The 20,100-nt window shown below is 41.5% G+C and overlaps 1 protein-coding gene across 8 annotated transcripts in view; it reads right to left on the reverse strand.

Annotated features, from left to right (window-relative positions):
• The window catches only part of WDFY3 (WD repeat and FYVE domain containing 3), a 370,468-nt gene that overhangs the window by 176,881 nt on the left and 173,487 nt on the right, over positions 1–20,100 (reverse strand). For 7 of the 8 annotated variants that reach the window (XM_090036996.1, XM_090036999.1, XM_090037000.1 and 4 more), the window contains 2 exons: positions 15,959–16,057; positions 3,259–3,452 (listed from right to left, as the gene is read on the reverse strand). In XM_090036996.1, the coding sequence (XP_089893122.1) occupies positions 3,259–3,452; positions 15,959–16,057 (293 nt within the window). The remainder of the gene's footprint in view (positions 1–3,258; positions 3,453–15,958; positions 16,058–20,100) is intronic. The other variant, XM_090037002.1, reaches the window with a different exon arrangement.

A 20,100-nucleotide genomic window follows, 5' to 3' on the forward strand; every position in this document is an offset into this window, starting at 1 on the left:
GGGTTGGGAGTGTGGGCCCCTACTAAAGAAATGAAGTCAGGCTGAGAAAATGGGGCCCTAAATGGGGTCATGCTGAGGAAAAGTTTGTGAAGCACTGGCCTAGGGGCTCCACATTAACTCCTTGTGGGCCACATGTAGACCATGGGCTAGCAATTAGGACAGTCCTGCATAGATGATTAAATATATAATGCAGAGTGGAAAAAAGGAAGCAGCCCCATTTCATAGACAGGAAAAGATGGTAAATAAGAGATTATGGGCTCTGCATAACGTAATACACAAGTGACAGCCTGTGCAAGCTAAAATACTGATCAAAGAGTCTCCAGTCAGTACCTTCATTGTGTAATGTATCGAGACAGACTAGAGACAACTCACACCAAGCTTCAGATGTCACTACTGGCAAGGCCTTACCTGGAACATTATGGCCAGTTTTGGACTCTACACTCCAGAAAGGTATGGACAGATTGAAAGAGTCCAGCAGAGCATAGATGACTAGAGGCCAGGGAAGCAAGACTTATGAGGAAAGGCTGAAAAAACTAGGGTTATTTAATTTGCAGAAGAGAAGACTGGGGAGGTATTTGACAACAGTCTTCAAATACCTGAAGGGCAATCAGAGAGGATGGAGATGGACTTATTTTCTGTGGCCAAAGGGGACGAGACTAAGAACAATGGCCTCAAGCATCAGCAGAGGAAAATTAGGTTGGAGATTAGAAGGAACTTTCTGACTATGGGGGTGGTCAAGTATCAGAAAAGGCTATCTACACAAGTTGTGGAATCTCCATCCCTGAAAATTTTCAAATGCAGGTTGGACAGTCACTTGGCTGGGATGGTTAGTCAGGGGCTATCCTTCCTCAAGCAGGGATCAGGACTAGCTGACCTTGTGAGGTCCCTTCCAGCCCTACTGTCCTGTGACCCTTTGACTTTGGCATTCAACCTTAACTACTACAGCAGTAAATTTAAGATTTCAAGCTCAATTTTTAGATTTAGAAAGACATAGCTGTTTTCTAACGAGGTTGGGGGGGGGGGGGGGGGGGGGAGAGAGCAATAATGATGCAAGGGATTTCTTTGAGGTCTAAGACCCAATACATGGATCCCTGAAGTTCATCTGTACTCTTAATGACCTCTCACACCACTTTTCTCAAACTACTTTAACATTTAGTGCGAAACAGCTCTAGCAATAGAACTGGAAAATTTAGCAACAAAAATTAATGGCAAAGTTAGAAGCTGATCTGTAGGAAAAAAAATTAATGAGTCAGATGAAGACTCTTGAGGACCAGCATGAACTACTAACTTGAAGTGTGGATTGCGTCTATTTAGAATTCAAATAAGTTTTTTCCTTAATTATTGTGTGACAGACTTAAGCCTGTTAACATATTTAAGTATGTTGACAGAAAAAATACATAAAAGAGGTCATTTGTTAAGTATGCATAGTTCTTCCTATCTGTAGCGATGCTACTAAATCCAAAATGGTGAAGCAATAGAAGGAACCAAGTAGTGGTAGGGGTATAAAAGAGAAAAAAAAGAAAATGTAAAGGGAAAATAAAAAAAAAAATGCTAACCACCATCTCCCAAACCACCTTTAAAAGCTGGATTCTGAAAGTAAATGTCAGAAATACTTGATCGTGTACTGAGTTATTGTCCTGTCATCTGTTCCTATAAACAAACTTCACTTTTATTTTGTCAAGCCTGTACAACCATTTTTGTCCCAATCCTTGTCTAACATCTCATAATAACCCACTTTAGTTCTGAAGTTTGACATAACTATAGTCTACTGCAGCAAACTTTAACTACATAACTATGACTACATAATAACCTGAGAGGTAATTATCATAAGTGGCTTTTTTGATCCATGATCTATGCCAGGGGTTCCCAACTTTTTTAGATCACAAACTGGCAAACCACGGACAGGAAGTGACCGCAGACTGGCAAGCTGAAGCCCAGCAACTGCAGTCCGGAAGTGACCAGCATGCTGCGGAGTGGCAGGCAACCCTTTTTTATATTAAGTCATTGCTGGTCACTTCTGGACTTCCAGTTATGGCAGCCAACCCTTTGTGGCCCATTACTGGGCTGCAGACCAGGGGTTGGGAACCTCTGATCTATGCTGTCCCTCATTTCCTTCCTTTCCACAGATAAGCAGCTAAGTAGACCCAAACCTTCCTCCATTCTTTCAGTACAGTATCCTACAGGAGCCCAACATTTTAGCAGTGGACAAAGCAGTTGGTTGTGGGATTCAGGTAAAGTGTGTTTTCAAATGACTGTTTTTAATTCAAGTCACTGTCCACATATATTATGATCTTGTTACACAAAAAATCTAATCATCTCTGAGTGGAGGTCGTTAGTACTTAAATTAGAAGAAAGCCCTGTGAAAATGGACATAAGATCTGAAAGCATGTACCAAATAACACTATCTTGTTATCTGAACTTCAGCTTCATATTATACTTGCCCTACAGACCAGAAATAAGGACAGTCTTCAAAGTGGCAGAAGAGACTAACTGAGTTCTACCAGAATGAAATGTATTGTGGCTAAACTGACAACTCAACTAATTTGTAACATGTTCTTATACAAATACAAACCACTTTTGATGATCTGTAATTTAAATTGATAATAATAAATTATAAATTATTAAAATAATAAATTAGAAATAAATTATAAAAGTATCAATAGGTTTAGCGCTGAATAAGGCTATGTAAAACTGACGAAGTAAGATGGGCAATATATAAATTGGTTCATGAAGAACCTCCAAACAAAATCAGGCAAGAACATGGTGCGAGTCCTGAGTGTGACCCCTGTTCTCTTATTAAGAGGATACCACTATGCAAATCTGAAGCTTCTCCTACTCTCTGAGCTGATACAGTGGCTACTAAAACTATTAGCTAGGTTTAAAAATTTAGATTTTGCTCAGAAAAATTTCAGCATTGAACTAAAAATATTAGCTAGGTTACTTTTGTATTAAATATAATATATTTAAATAATGCTTTACAGTCAGGGTGATTACAGTAGATTTCCTATCCATCAATAATGATTACAAGTTCTTCAGCAAGCAAAGGAAGGAACACTGGCATTCATTTTTGCCAATTCAAGAACTCATTGTTTGTTTTACACAGAGAAAATATTGATTTTAATTCTAAAGTCAGACTGTTTTCAGTCTGTGAATACCACCCAGTGATAACGTTGAAGTAACTTTTCAGTATACAGTCCTAATGTTAAGTAACTTTGTGAGCAGTTTTTGAGTGAATGTATTAAGGTATGCTGCACTTACCCTTAATATATCTGTCTTCAGCTGTAGTTCTGTAGGTGGAGCTGAGTGCATCAGCCCTAACAAAGTGCCCATATCATCTTCCCCACTAGGTGATAACACCAATTGCTGGATAATCATCAGTGCATGCGGTCGGCATTGTGGATACTTCACTATATTGTGTACACACCTTGCACCACCAAATTCCCTGAAAATACCTGTAGTAAAAAGCAAAACATAAGGAGTTCATAAAAGTAATGATAAAATGTTCTCTTTGTTAAAGTGAAGTATAAGAAAAACAGACCTTTTTTTTTTTATTTTTTTGCTTGCTTGATTCTGCTAGCATGGATTCAGAGACCTTTTTTTTCTTTTCTAATCACAGAGAAGTCTATAATTGCTTGTATTTCTCCCCATATTTAATACACCTCAACTGGAATTGGAATTATATTAGTTCCTGGAATATTTTATACTGAAAAAGTTACTATGAAAAAATAATAATTCTAGAGTTTAGACCAGTTCTAGGAATGTATGCATCTCTCTTACAGAAGGACCACTTAAACCTGACTATTCATTTATTTCACGCCAAAGTTCTAAGAGTGGTTGGACAAACAGGAAACTATTTTCTCCTTGCTCTAGGATTTTTCAGATTGTAAATTGTTAGCGGCCAGGACTGTCTTAATATACAGAAAAGCACCCAAGGTCTAAATAGATCAGTGGCCATTATTATAATACAAATAAATTAGTAGTAATAGCAGAGGGTGAGCTCAGCTTTTCTCATCACTTTCAGTAGTTTAATTATTTGTAACCAGAATATATACCAATCCTATTGGTATTCATCAAGAAAGAGTAGGCCTAATACATTAAAAAATTACTTAATTAATGAAGCCAGAGTTATTTTGGACTTTAAAATAAGTTTCCTTCCTTTTTTAAAAATAAGTGGTTAAAAAGACAGCCAGCCAGCCAGCCATGGTAGGAGGTTTCCAGTCATTTATCTTTTCATTTTCTCACTCATTAAACGACAGTGGTAGGGGGTTTCCAGTCATTTATCTTTTCATTTTCTCACTCATTAAATGATAGTATCTGGAATCTCTTGGCTCCACCTACAATATGATATTGTTGTATGCAGAATACTACAATCAAAAAGGCAGATCAAACACAATTCTCATCAAATCCACAAAAGCATTCTGGATTACCTCTTGGTAGAGAAAAAAATATTTGCTTTTGATACTCAGAACCTCTAGTTGTGGCATACTTAAGATGATGGGCCATACAATATTCTCCCTATAATTGTTAGGGAGATGCTGCAAACATATGACAATTCATTATTTTATTCTAATAAATGCATATCAACTTCAGAAAGCCCTAGCTTCTATGAACAATGATAATACCACCAGTAAAACCAAATCTTGAGAAAGTAATTGTTCTCCAAAACACTGTCTATTAAACACAACATTTCTTATATTAAACTTGAAATGATTTCAGGAATTCCATAGTTATCCCAACTATCCCAACAGTTACTTTTACTGGCTGCATAGAATATGCCTGAGCCATGCCTCCTATCAGGCTAACCAGAGACTCAGCTGTCTCTGACTCTTTAGACTGAATGCCAAAGAACATACAGGCAGTCCTTGGACTTATGACACAATTGGTTCCTGAAAACTACGTCTTAAGTCAAAATGTTGTAAATCAGAACCGATCTTCCCACAGGAAACAATGTTATAAATGGGGGGCTGGTTCCTGAACCAAGGCCCGATACCTGAATTTCACCAAAAACAACCCAGAATTTTGTACTCAATCAATTACAGATGAGTAATATAACTACATTAATATTTTTATATTATAAAGAGCAAACATATTGATTTGGTAGGACTTCTTTGAGGTGACTTTGCTGGATTTTTTGTAGGGCTTTTGGTTGGACTTTCTGAAGGGTTCTTGGCTGGAGTCTTCTCAGGAGTCTTGGCTGAAGTGTGGCTGCTTTCTTAAAGAAAATGTCCAAGGAAGCTTGGACAGATATTCTTCAGGGAGACGGGTGACGTAGCGAACTTGTTCGCTGGTGTGGCATCAGATCAAGTGTTGTAAGGTCGAAACTGACGTCAGAAAGTTGAAACAGGGTGTCAATTTATAAACTTTGTAAGTGCAAAAAACTGCAACTCAAAACACTGCAAGTTGAGGACTGCCTGTACTTAAAAAAAAGCACAGAGCAGTTCTAAATCCATTACAGGCACCATTTATATCATTGATTATCTTTTCCTACTCTCTTAAGAATTAAATAATCTGGATTCTCTAAATCCCTCCTTATATAGGAATTCAATGCATCTAAATATTTTCTGTCACCCTTATCTAGTAGTATAGCTTTTATTCTTCTGTGAAACTTCCTTAAAACAGCCTAATTTACTTGCTGTTTTGTCTGCTACTGAACAGATCTCTCTAGACAAAAACAAGAGTTCATTTCTAGTGATGGAAATTTCTCAAATTTCCACCGATAGAAATCCTACCAGTAGAGGGAGCAGTACAGCCCTTCAGCCTCTCCTTCATGTGCTTTCCTGAGACCAGGTGATCTCAGTCTGGAGAAGGCATGGTGAAAAGGTGCTACTCTACTCCTCCCATTCCAAAGACTCCCCATGCCTTCCCCAGACCAAGGTGTCCCTGGTCTGGGAAACAGGCAAGGAGTCTTTCCTAGCCATTCCACTCCCCTCCTGTAGACTGGGGTAGGAAGGGAGCAGAGCCAGAAAGAAAAGGTCTTCCTTGCTCCTGAGACCATGGACCCTGATCTGAGGAGTGGGATTAGAGCAAGGAGAAGCTGTTTCTCTATTTTGCTCCAAGTAGCAGGGTGCAGTGGGGCAACCCTCTACCTCACTTGCCACTCTTCAAGTTGGGGACCCTGGGTCTGGGCAGTGACTGGTGGAGGGGCTTTGGCATGCTGTTCCAGTCCAGGAGGAGACTGACCATTTCCAGGGAGTCCCTCACCTAGGGAAGCGAGAGGAGTCCTGCTCTGCTGCTCTACTCCCTTCCCTGACGGGACCAGGAGAGGAGTATGTGGGTGTTCATTCTCTCACTGAGGAGATCTTCCTGGTTGACACCTGGAAGATCTTTCTCCCAAAGGAGACAGGTTTCCCCTAAGAGAAATTGAATGAACACTTGTACATACACAATTTCTACCAGGAGAGCAGTGACTGTCCTAGTAGAAACATAATGTCTATATGTGGCATCTATGAGAATTTTTTCTGTTTTTAACAAGGTAATGTTTTCACCTAGGTCAATTCAGTGCGATGCATTTCAACTTTAATAAGCATTTTGACATGGTCTTTATGACATTTTTAAGCAAGGTAATAAAATGCAATTTAAATTAAATTACCATACAACTGCTAGGGGGAAGGCAAGGAAGGAAATGGAAATAACTCTCAAAGTCATTCACTGTTGAACTGGGAAGCACATCAAGTGGGGTTCTTCTCCAGGGATCTGTCCTAAGCCTGATTCTATTAAACATTTTTATCAACAACTTGGACAAATGAAGAAAGAATATGCTTATAAAATCTGCAATAACATCATCAAGCTAGGAGCAGTCCAAACACTATAGAGAAGGGAACTGACATTCAAAATGACCAGGACAAATTAGACAGTATGCATGAATCAACAAAATGAAATTCAACAGAAGTGCAGAAACTTGAAAAAAAGAAATCAAATGTACAAAATGCAGAGTATCTTGTGCAGATACACCAGGAAAAAATCCAGGGGTAACAGTGAACAACAAATGGAGTAAGTCAACAATGCACTGATGGGATGCATTAATTGAAGCACCATATGTAAATCAGGGAAGGCAATCACGCTAATTTTACTCAGTGCTAGTGAGGCCTCAGCTGGAATACTGTCATCATTTTTTGGCATCATAGATTAAGAAAGATGTGGACAAACCAGAGAATGTCTAGAGGAGAGAAACAAGAATGACAGGCTTAGAAAAGAGACTGGATTATACGTGACCCTGAGGAAAGGTTGAACAAAACCAGTTAATATTAGGTTGTGGGGAAAGCAGTCTTCCAGTACTTAAAAAGCTGCTATAAAGAGGATGGTAATCAACTGCTCACCTTGTCCATTGGGGGAAGAAAATAAAGAAAGTCAGTTTTATTTATACACAAAAAGATTCAAATGGCATAGTAGGAAAAACTTTTTTAACTGTTAAGGTGATAAAACAGGAGCAAGCTAAGAAGGTAGTGCAATCTCCTTCAGAGGGGTGTTTTAAGACCACGTGCGTCACTGACACTAAGTCAGGGGCGGGCAATCATTTAGACTTTTGGCAAGTTGCCAAGGGCCGCAAAAGTGGCCCTGCCCCTTAACAGGTCCAAATCCATTGCAGCCCTCTGATAGCCATCTTGGGACCAGAAGTCCCACCTCTAATCCCTGACCTCTGCCACCGGAAGTTGTGTCCCGCCCTGCCACACACACATTCCTTGTCCCTGGAAGTATTCTTTTTTTGTGGTGTGGGGGAGGGGGAGGCTGGCCATGCTGGAACCAGAAAAAAACAACTGTATAGTAAAAACCAAACATCTACTATAACCTATTTCAGTTCTATTTCAAAAAATATTTTTGTCCTGATTTGTGCACGTTAGGGTAGTGTATATAGAGGTGAATGCATAATAGCTCAAAATGAAGTCTTACTTTTGTATACTGTGTGGGAGAGTGAAGGAGATGGGTGTGGGAAGGGGAATTTTGGTGGGGGGGGTGGGGTTTGTGGGGGATAGTGGAGTTTTTTTTGGGGGGGGGGTTGTGAAGGCATGTGGGATTTGTGCAGATGTGGGTTTGGGGCTATGTAGGGTTTGTGGGTGGGTGTGAGTCCCCCTGCCATACACCCCTCACCCCATGGCACACAGCCCCCATCACTGATGGCAGCAGCAGGCAGCGGGGCCTTGGGGAGCTCCTGGCTGAATCCCAGAAACGGCATGTGGCGGCACAGGGTTGGCCCGGCCTGTTGGCGTGTACCTTCGAGCCGGTCCAGGCTGGCTCCATGCTAACACACGCAGCTCCCAACACTACAGGTGGGAGCTGGGTGCCATCAGGCCAGGCCAGCTCTGTGCCTCCACGTGGGGCTTCTAGCACTCCAGTGGGGAGCCCACATATGAAGACATAGCCCACCTCGCCTGATGGCACATGGGTCAGGAGCTGCAGGGAATTGCATGCAATTGGGCCCAGGCAGGCTCTGTGCCTCCATGTGCGGCTCCCCGCTGGAGTGTTGGAAGTCCCACATGGAGGCCAGAGCTGGCCGGGGCCGGCGGTGTGCAGCTCTCGCCTGCAATGCCAAGAGCCCCACAGACTGGTAAGGAGCCAGCCTGGTCTGGCTTGAAGGTCCATGCCAGTGGGCTGGGCTGGGCCGGCTCCATGCCACCAAGTGCAGCTCCCATGATTCAGCCAGAGCTGTGCGCCAGTGGAGAGCTCTGCCTGCAGTAGGCCAGAAGCACCTCAAGGGCTCACTGCCTGCTGCTGCTGCTACTGCCACCAACAGCAGGGATTGTAAGCCATTGTGGGGGGGCCCAATCTCAAGGTTGAATTTAAGCAAAAACTGTATTCAGGTACACTGAAGTTTCTGTTGCTCAAAAAAACCCAAAAAACAAAACACCCTCAACAAACAAACAAACAAGCTCCACAACAGTTTCAACTTTCTTAACACATTGAATCTATTCAATTGTGACACACATGCTCCTGAGGCACACTCACACCTTGTGGGGTGCCCTTCCACTCCAAACCTGTCTCTGCCATTTGCTGCTTGACCACTAAGAACAGACTGAGGTGCTTCAAAAGTCACCCACCTAACCTACGGCACCTCAGCTATATTTATTTCATCCAGACCTTGTCAGCTCTTACAAGAGAGGATTCTGCCAGCTATTAGAATAATCATACTCTTGTTCAGTCACATACCCAGAAAAGAGAGAGGCCTGACTGGATGGTTTGATGGTCTTAAATCACAACTGCCACTGAAAATAAGTGAGTTACAAAAGATAACAAAAGGATCTATCATAAAAATATGGGCAAACATATAAATCAGTAACCATATGTCGAGTTACACATAGAAATACAAAAACAATCTGAACAATACTCTGATTTTAAACCCAAAATGCAGTTTCTACTTAGTCTGTTGGCTGAGGGACCAAAGCATCTTATTCCCAGGAAGCTTTAGACAAACTCTGGCTACCATGGCTGGGCTTAAATACTAGCCCTTATCTGGCCAATTCCATTCTTCTACAGAATATGTGAAGATCAACTATTGGGCATATAATCTTTTATCCCTCTACTGGACCTCCATTTGACAAGTCAGGCAACTTTACTGACCCATTTCTGACTGAAGAAATATTTCCATATCGTCAGATAAAGATTACTAATCCAGTCTTCCAATTCTAATCAAATACTATTTGGGCAGAAGATTATTTCCCTTAAAAAGCAATTTCCCTGTCTGGCAGACCTCAACACTTCATTTCATCACCCAAAATGCATCGCTATGTAAATGTAAATTTTCAGTGTTTACCATTCAGGTTTTGATCACAAAGGCTAGGTATGAATAGCCTTTGTCCTTCCTGAAGTCTCATTCATTCTCTTTGAATGGTTATCATACGAGTATATAGAACTACATGGCTTTGTGTTTAACTCCCCTGCTCTACATTAGGGATGGTCCTGCTTGGAGCAGTGGGTTGGACTACATCTCCTGAGGTCCCTTCCAATCCTTATTTTCTAGGATTTTCTATATCAGGCATTTTCACAGACCTACTTGGCCATCTCGCCTGATGGCACATGGGTCAGGAGCTGCAGGTAAATTAGGGTTTTTTTCCATCTTGGAGAACACAACACCAGCAGACTCCCCCTATGCCTGACAAAGTGTGCCCGAAAGCTTGCAAAGAACTTTTTTCCAATTATTTAGTTTGTAGGAGTAATTTATAGAATCATAGAAGTAGGGTAGGAAGGGACCTTGTACATCTTCAAGTCTGACCCCCGGCCTGGGCAGGAGAAAAAAAACTGGGCTCAAATAACCCCAGCTAGGTAGGCATCAAGCCTCCTCTTAAAGAACCCCAGGGTAGGAGCCAGCACCACTTCCCTTGGAAGTTGGTTCCAGATCCTAGCTGCCCTAACTGTCAAGTAGTTCTTACAGATGTCCAATCTAAACCTACTCTCTAACAATTTGTGGCCGGTATTCCTAGTAACCCCTGGTGCTACCTGGGGGAACAGAGCCTCACCCAATTCCCACTGGTCCCCCCTGGTGAGTTTGTGAACAGCCACCAAATCCCCGCTCAGGCTTCTCTTGTGGAGGCTAAACAGATTCAGGCCCTTCAGCCTCTCTTTGTAGGGCCTGACCCGCTGCCCCTTGACCATGCAAGTGGCCCTCCTCTGGACCCTCTCAATGTTGTCCACATCCCTCCTGAAGTGGGGCACACAGAACTGGACACAGTACTCCAGCTGTGGGCTGACCAGCGTCGCATAGGCGGGGAGGATCACCTCCTTGGCCGTACTTGAGATGCACCTGTGGATGCACGACAAGGTCTGGTTAGCCCTGCCAACCGTGACCTCGCATTGTTGGCCCATGTTCATCTTGGAGTCAATAATGACTCCAAGATCCCTTTCTGCCTCCATGATCTCGAGAAGGGAGTTTCCCATCTTATAAGTGTACTGCTGGTTACTACTGCCCAAGTGCAGCACCCTGCACTTGTCAGTGCTGAAGCGCATCCTGTTTTTGTTAGCCCACCCCTGTAACCTATCCAGGTCTTGCTGCAGTCTCTCCCTCCCTACTAGCATGCTCACCTCACCCCAACTTTTGGTATCATCAGCAAATTTAAACAGGGTGCTTTTCACCCCATCAGCCAAACCGCTGATAAAGAAATTGAACAGCATAGGCCCAAGGACCAAGCCCTGGGGAACTCCGCTGCCCGCTTCTCCCCAGGTTGAATATGACCCATCCACCACCACCCTGCGAGTACAACCCTTCAGCCAATCTGCAATCCATCTGACTCTGTAGGCATCAATGTCACAGTCGCCCAACAACTGGGCACCCAACTATCAGCTAATAGACTGCAGCCAGGGAGCAAACTCAGCCAACTGTCAAAAACCTGCACCTGGTAACTCTGGCTGGGTTGCTGGGCAGAGAGGATTCAGGGGCTCTGGGCGGGGAGAGCTGAAGGTCCTCCGCTTGATGGGGACATTAAACCCCAACCCTGCAGGGTTTTTGCACTGTGGCACAAACCCCAAGATCAGGCTGCTGCTCTCCAATCTCAGGGTCTCCACATACTGTGGTAAGGAAAAATTGTGTGCAGCCCAGCTGGGGAGCCTGTCCCCAGTCCTGGGGTCCCAGCATGCTGGGTGGGACCTTTAAAAAACACTGTTCGTGCAGCTGGGCTGTACACAAGGCTTTCTAAAACTCCTGGTGCACACTGGCCTTGGGACTAGGGAGAGGTTACTTGATCCTGGGACCCCCAGGCACTAGGGATGTCAGAAAACCAAAGTCTGGGGTACAGTGAGCCTGGATCCTGTGTATTCGTCACAAAGGTTTGGCAGGTTTCCTATACAATTTAAATACAATAGCAAGGTACAGTATTACTAAAATTTCCATTACTTTTACAAAAGGTGTGTTGTCATACACCAAACTGCAAAGACTGAACAAGCAAATGAACTGAAAATGCTTTTGTTTGCTTGCTAATCTGCAATTCAGTAATTCATGATGTATCTTCTAAACATAATTGGCAAGTTTCCTCTAAAAAAGCATGATTGCTGCTACTCCATGACACTATCAAATATGGGACTGTTTTGAAGTAAGTTATGGAACATTCTTTTCTCTCACTATGGGACAGAGAAAAATATTCATGTGACATGTGAAGACATATTCCAACCCACACTTGAGCAGCAGTAATACCACTGTGTTCAAAACAAGCATACAGTTCTATACTCACTGTTCAAAACTTTAAAGTTCCAAAGTGAACAGCTGCCCAATTGAAAAACAGTTTATTTAAATAAACATAGTAGGGTTAAAAGTGTCAGACACACTTTAAAGCACAAGTGCCATAGGTTATTTAGTACAGCATTTCTCATCCCGTGCGTTGTGACCTAAAAGTGTCTTGGAAGAATATATGAAAGGGTCGCAAACAAACTCTAAAAATGAATTCTCCTTTAAAGGAGAAAACCATGGCAAGTCTGGGCTTTTTTCTTGCAGGCTGGCAGAGTTCTAGCCAGCAAGGGGCTGCTTGGGGTGCCCCCATGTCCCCCTGCTCCATACACCTACCCCCTGCCCCTTACACTGCGGGGCTGGGACTTGGGGGCAGGAGGCAGCAGGTCAGGAGTGTGGGGCACTGGGTCAAAACTGGCCATTCATGTTTACAAATGTGTCCTGGTACAAAAAAGGTGGAAAACCACTGATTTAGAAGAGACCACTAGGAACATGACATACAGGATCATCTACAGCTAAAATATGGAAAACATTTTTGACAAATGAAACATCATGTACAATTTCATCCTTTCCCCTCTTCTGCAGTTACCTTGCAGTCTGGCAAATGAATTATGCTGAAATGATTTTAACAGGTACATGCCACACCATCAAGTTTAACATTTGTTTTTTATGAGCTGTTGGACTGCTTTTCAGCTTGTTTGTGTTCAGAAAACCTAAGCCAGGGACTGATTTACATATCCAGAAAACATGTTTTAACACAAACAAGTTAGAAAACAAATCTGGCAGCCTAGAAAAGGCTGCTGAGAAAAGTATCTTCCCTGACAGGTTAATGTGATTCTTTCATCTGCCTACATACTGCTGTTGAACCAACAGCTTGAATTACAGAAGCAGGAAAAAAATGTGCTGTGTCTGGCATAATGGAAAAACAGCATTGTGTCAATACAGATCAGCTGTTTTAAAGATAGCTTTCATTTAAAAAGTCAAAATCTATTCATTTATACAGATTCTATTTTGTTTTTGTCAAACAAAAATAAATATTCAAAGGGGCCTAGTGTTGTAACAAAACCCCCCAGTTTTCTTTTTTTTTCTTTTAAAATGCATTCCCTCCCCTTCCCCAATCATTTCTGACTTTGTCTCTCCCTCTCTATTCCCTATAGATAAGTATAAGTGAGCTAAGACATAGGATAAGCTTCAGCATTTTATTTTGGTAGCAAGTTGTATTTGTTTCATTTTTTTCTCCTTTTTTATATTGTATAATTATTATGTTTAAATTGATTTTTACTGTTCTATATTACTGTTTTACTGGTACTATATGATTTAGGCCTACATATGTAAGTTTGCATAAGTCACGTCAAGTTTCCATTTTGTTTGTCAAATCTTCATCCTGTCTCCAGGCCCGGTAGTGTAACCCATGACTCACACCTACCTCATCTATGTAACTTGGGTCCTGAATGAATGAGGATATTTGAGAAACAATGGCAGTAGGTCTAAAAATAACTCCCTCTGAATGACCAACCATCAATACCAATACCTGGACCAAAGACCCAGCCATTGGAACCACTCAGCATTCAAGAAACAAAAGATGAGACAACCCACCATTGTGTCAGGCTGCACATGCTCAGTAGAAACAACTGGAGCCCTCTGGAACAGGACTGACCTTGCTCTACTCACCAAGGTGCCCCCGGATGTCACAAGAAACAATGGCCATAAGCTAGCAGACAGCAGATTTAGACTGGACATTAGGAGGAACTTCTTCACAGTTAGGTTGGCCAAGGTCTGGAATGGGCTCCCAAGGGAGGTGGTGCTCTCCCCCTACCCTAAGGGTCTTCAAGAGGAGGTTGGATGGGCATCTGGCTGGGGTCATCTGAACCCAGCACTTTCCTGTCTATGCAGGGGGTTGGACTCTATGATCTACTGAGGTCCCTTCCAACCCTAACATCTATGAATCCATGGACAGGCCCTCCTCGTAGGAGATCATAGGTAGTCTGCCTCATAAAAGGGGTAGTGAAGACTGACTCCTTGGGACGCTCTCTCCATCCGGATCAGTACCGTGCCACACCACCTATCCACCCAGAGGACCTGCCAGCGACTGGCCTCTGGATGACACCTACTGGACAAGGACCCCTTTCCAGCCTGGATAGGTAGCAATCACCCACTACCCCCACTTCAACCAAGGACTTGGACTCTGCTTCTCTTCCCCACCTGGACTACAACCCTCCCACTGAGTCTCTTTCTCCTGTGCATGCGTGCACATACGTACCAATAACTTCATGGGGCCGTGTAGTGTGTTGTCTGTTTAATAAACCTGTACTTTAACCTCGAGTTGGGTTTTTGTCCGTTTCCCGATCGTTTCTTCCTTGCCACCACTTATCATCCCCCCCCCGGTCTCTAAGCTGTCAGCCTGTCTCCAGCCCCAAGGTCCCAGGTTTCTGCCTCTCTCTCTTTCCTGGCTGTCTCCTCCTTTCCACCATTTATATGCCCCCCTCCCCCACCCCCGGTATCTCAGCTGTCTACCTCAGTTTCCAGCCCCAATCTACTTTAAGTAACCCCAAGCCTCAGTTCCTCAGCCAAATTCTCTCTACTCCACCAGTTCTAATCTTAGTTCTGGTAACTTTCACTCCCTACAGATTAACTCTCTCTCCCTCTCTCTCTCACCTAAGCCTTCCCCGCTATCTCAGGTACCCCAAGCACACACATACATACTGTGCCATCCAAGTTAGGAACATACCTATGTGTACGTGGATTGAATGCGTGTGAACTGGTGGGTGGGTGTGTGTGAGAGAGAGAGAGATATGAATTAGTGATGTGTACTGAGTATACGGGTATGGACAATTGATTTTTGTCTAACTTTTGGGGTGTATAGTGTATGTGCTTGAATTGGTGAAAGGTATGCACATGCCTAGGCTAGTTTGGATGTATATGTGCCTGAGCTGGGTGGGTGGATGTGTCCAAATGATTTGTGCATTTGTGTATGTGCAATTGTGTCACACTGTCCTGTCTAATAGCACAATATTGAGATCCTGAGAGTTGGCCTGACCCCTCAGGGCAACAGTGTTACCTGAAACATTAGTCACAATAAAGGAAAAAAGTCAGTGAAAGATATGTTAGAGACGGAATTTTGAAACAGTTGTCATCTTCCATTCCCTCTCTGCAAGGCTGTAGAGATAACTTTAACATGCCTTAGACATACACTGAAGATGTGAGGGGCAATAAGAAAGGTGGCCAGTTTCTTGGATATGGTCCAATTTTTAAAAATGCATAAAGATGCAATCTGGTTCAGTAAATGGTCTATTAAGTTTAGCTTTATATTTGCATATACTGTATTTACATATACCCCAAGTTCAGCATCAAGTGTAGTTAACAATTGCTAACAAGCATATTTACAATTTTTCAAAATGGGGCCAGTAGCTAATATGGATTTGACGTTATTATAGATTTTAATGCCCTTTTTTTAAGAGTTATTTAATCATAAAATTAAATTTTAAAACAAGCTATTCTGTTGAAAACGTAACAGAAAACAAAAGTACAACTACAATGAGGTCATGTAAAAAGCGTATTTCCGATTTCCACAATAGACAACAGTAAATAGGTGACTAACAGCCAGAATTCTGGATAGATCTTGACCATGAAAAATAGATACAAGATAGCACTTTTAAAAAAACATTATTATTATACACTGTATTTCAAGTTGAAAACCACTGTATTTTATATGAATGCCCAGAATATTAAACTGGTCATCAAGACCACCCTGACTTCAAGCAAGCCGTTTAGATTTAAGTATCTATCCATTTAACTAACAGTTTATTTAATTACCTGCATTTGTGTTTGATCCTTGTAGAAGTACAGTCAAGGTTTCCATAACCAATAAGGCTAGCTGCTTTTGGTCGTCCAAAGAACTGTTTCTTGAATCCCCTAAAAATAAATTTCAGAAGTTCACTGCACTGATTTATAGTGTGTGTGTGTGTGTGTGTGTGTGTGTGTGTGTGTGTGTGTGTAAAATATAAGCTTGTTGGAGAAAGTTTGCTATGTAGAATCCAGAAAAGGCGGTAGGTGAGAAAGATAAATTTCCCTTTTTAAAAAAAATGTGTATGTGTGTTAGTGTATGTGTACATACAATACACTTTATTTGCTCAAATATAAGATAATCCCGAATAAGACAATGCCCCAATAATTTAGATTCTATACATGAAACATGTATAATGTTTTTCCAGCTATAGATTCTAATTATTGGAGATTGGCCTTGAATCTGTCCCCTTCTCACTGTTACAGAAGGGGAAAACAAGTCTGGAGGGTCAAGTAGCCCCTTGCCCTCTGCCCCCTCAACTTCTTCCCTTAGCAGTCCACTCTCCTTCTCCCCACTTTAATATCAGACCCTGCTCTCCCCTAAGCACATGGAAATGAAGAGCAAATTTGAAAACACTAACCTTGAAATAAACATATCTGCATTGATTTGTATATTACCATAGGCTTAATTCAACCACAATTGGATACATTTGACTTTTTTTTAAACTGCTGCAAGTTCTAGCACAGGTACACCATAAACACACTTTTAAGCAGTACTTTTATACCTACATTACATACCTATATTATATATAATGCAAACTATGCATGATATTAATCCAAAGCCAAAAGGCTCATGGTTTCCGGGCTCCCCTCGCTTTATACTGTATATGTGTTCCTGGAAAACGGTGCATCACTTGAATTTGCATAAAGGGAACCCACTTTACAATGTAACAAATAGGGATATGTTCAAAGACCTCAACAGTACTGACCCCTAGACCCATTTTTACCACTTTCACAAGATACTTTTGGTACTCACCAACCGCAAACAGTACACACAAGCACAGGGCACTATCATAATGGGGAAGGCAACTATCAAAATACATGTCGCAGACAACGAGTGAAGACCACAGATCCACATGGGAGACTGTACTTTGGTGTGCATCATTCCCACAATGCACTGCACAAAGCAGCTGACTGCAGGTTGCCACCACACTGATTACATAAGAGTGAATTGACCTTGCATATAACGAATTTTTGGTATAAAAAGAGTGAATTCACACAAAGAACCCGCATAAAGCGAGGGAAACTTGTACATAGAGTTTATTGGGCTTCGTTTCACCAGAATTGACAGCGTTTCAAGCATAATGACCCCACAGCTCAGCATGCGTTTGTCCTCCAGACAGCCCTACAATGGATCTATATGCTAATTATCTCCCACTCGTGGAGAGAACCGTGTGTTTTTGTCACAAGACCGGGGACACTCCAAAAATGTATATGCAAATGAGGTACAGAGCAGCTAGTTCAGCTTCACCTCATAGAGGGCAGGGTCACATTAATCATATACGCCAGGCAGAAGGGGGTGACAGAGGGAGTCTGGATGAACTGTTTGGGGCCCTGTTTCATGATGTTTGCAAGACATTTGAGGCTGTGGAAGAAACAACCATTACTGGAAATAAGAAAGAATGCACAGCTCAGCTGTGGGAATGAAAAGGAAGTCAAAACATAGTCAACGTAGTGTCTCACCATGACTTTGAAAGGAGTCAGCATTGAGGGAGGCTGCACGAAATGGGTACAACCACATATCTTATATAGATAGGTAGTACTAATCTATCCTTGTGGTAGGTTCCCATCAGTGTCTTTGCCTTTTTGGTGCCACTTCCCTATGGAGAGAACACTTGCCCACTTTTATAAAGGATGCACACATACATGTGCATGCACACAAAGGTTCCTATCAATATGCTTGCCCAATGTGGGCTATGTGTTCTACAGTCCTGCTCAGTATTAGCTGCATTTAAATCAGCTTCACAGCTGATGTCTGTTACTGAGCACATGCTGGTTTTGGCAGCAGGTGAATGATAGCCAATGTCTTATATATGCATACAAGAAAATCTCATTAAAATACAAGGGATTTTTTTCCTCCATGCTGGGAAGGGGAAGAACCTCATCTTGTATTTGAGTAAATACAGTAATATATATGAACGGGGGGAGAGAGAGAGAAAGATGAAATTTATTCTTCTCACCTACTCCCTCTTCTCAATTGTTTTTTGGAAATCTTTCTCCAACACAGTTTTAACTACCTTGTGGCTTGTTTATATAAACCAGGCCCAGGAGAGTTCAGTTAATTTTAACAAATGGACAGGCAGCAATCCTTCAAAAAGCTAAAAGAAAGCAATGTCTACTTTACTTGTAAATGAGCTCTACACTGGAGAACAAAAATATGTGTAACACTTTAAATTTGCAGTGGGGATGCAAACTGTCAGCCCTTTCCAAAACAAAACAAAAAAAGTATCATCACTATGTTAAACTACTATGTTCCTGTTCTACAGAAGGAAAGAGAAAACTATGGGCTGGGGGGAGGAAGATGGCCTCAAACATTCTTTAGTTTAATACTCATTTTACTGTCTGACCAGACTTGCAAAAGCATGCTGGTTCTTTAGGCTCCATCCCACCAAGCTGTTCCTACAGACCGGTAACTATGCTTATGCATACTGCTCCGACTGTAACGAAAGGGTGGGTTTTCCTTATGAGAAACAGTTAAAAGCATCATTCTTGCAAAGTGTAAATTTGCTGATTTATTTATTGCTCATTTGTCTTGGTAGCATAAATCATAGCAAATGGTAGAGCAAAGACTCTGTAGTAGTGAAGTAACAGCACTCTGTATGAAGGACTCACTTTCCCCTGGCAATAAGTGGTAAATCTTGCATACCATAAATACAAAAATATAACTGCTTTGTCATTCACCACACTGCCTGTGAAGCCAGTGTAGAGGAAAAAAAAAAAAAAAAATCACAAAATGGTCTGGAGTTTTGGGGCCTTATTCTAACAGCGAACACCTAACAAAGTATCAAAAAACTGGCTGATACATCTATTATAGCTAGTCATTGTCCCTTAAAAAAACCTCAAGGACATTAGAAACATGAAACACTTTTTACATGCATCCTAGCTGATGGCATTAGCCCCTCATTTGTATGACAGCTAAGCCAGACTACACTTTAAAAGGTACACTTTTTTTTCTTTTAAGAACTCTTCATATCTAATGAAAAACCTGCAGTGAAACAGAAACAATAGATTTTTAACACTATTATGGGTGTTTCACACTTATTCAACCTACACATTGCTTCTAAGTGTGAAAAGAAAAAAAATCCAAAAAAAGAATGCTATCATCAAATGTATTTATTAAAAACGAATGTACATTACCAAATGTTTTAAAATACCATTGTCATCTGTATCAAAAAGTCAAGCTTTTGCCTTTCCTCAAACTAGCCCATCAAAGAATTTATTACAAAACTGAGTACAAAGTTAGACATTAAAATTGAATTACAAAAATCCAAAAAAAATTGGGAGTTTAAGATGTAAGTGATGAGCATCTGACAACACAAAGTAGACTATGAAGCTTTATCCATTACTACTTAAACCCCAAACCAATTTCTTGCAGCAACATCACCAAAGCATAGGATCCCATATTTTTAAAGGAACCAGGTTTTCTCCTTTTCAGTATTTGGATACAGCACATCCAAGAAATAATCAGACATGCATTAAACAATGCTGACAATTCAACAAGCATCAGAACTGCACACACAAGAGGTGTGTGCACCTTTAAAAAAAAAATAATAATAAGCTAAGCGTTTTACAGACTTCAAGACAATATTCTTAAAAGAAAACCTAATAGCTTGCAGTTATTACAAATCCCACAGCACTTTCAGAAGACTGTGTCTACTGCTCCTGACCATATATTGATTTGGTCCATCTGTTGGCAGCCACTAGTGTTTTCTAGCTGGAGTTACAGGCAATGGAAATAATACCTCTAGTATTCTGCTACCATCTGTATTTAAATGCCCCTTCAAAACATGCTGGAAGACAATTTATTAAATATATTTAACTATTAAATATTCTTTCTAGGTATTTATAATGGCTCTGACCAGTTTGATGCATTTTATTATGATATTGTATAT

Source organism: Crocodylus siamensis, chromosome 2, assembly GCF_052110815.1.
Source record: "Crocodylus siamensis isolate JL-2025a chromosome 2, ASM5211081v1, whole genome shotgun sequence".
In the NCBI taxonomy this organism is placed as follows: Eukaryota; Metazoa; Chordata; order Crocodylia; family Crocodylidae; genus Crocodylus; species Crocodylus siamensis.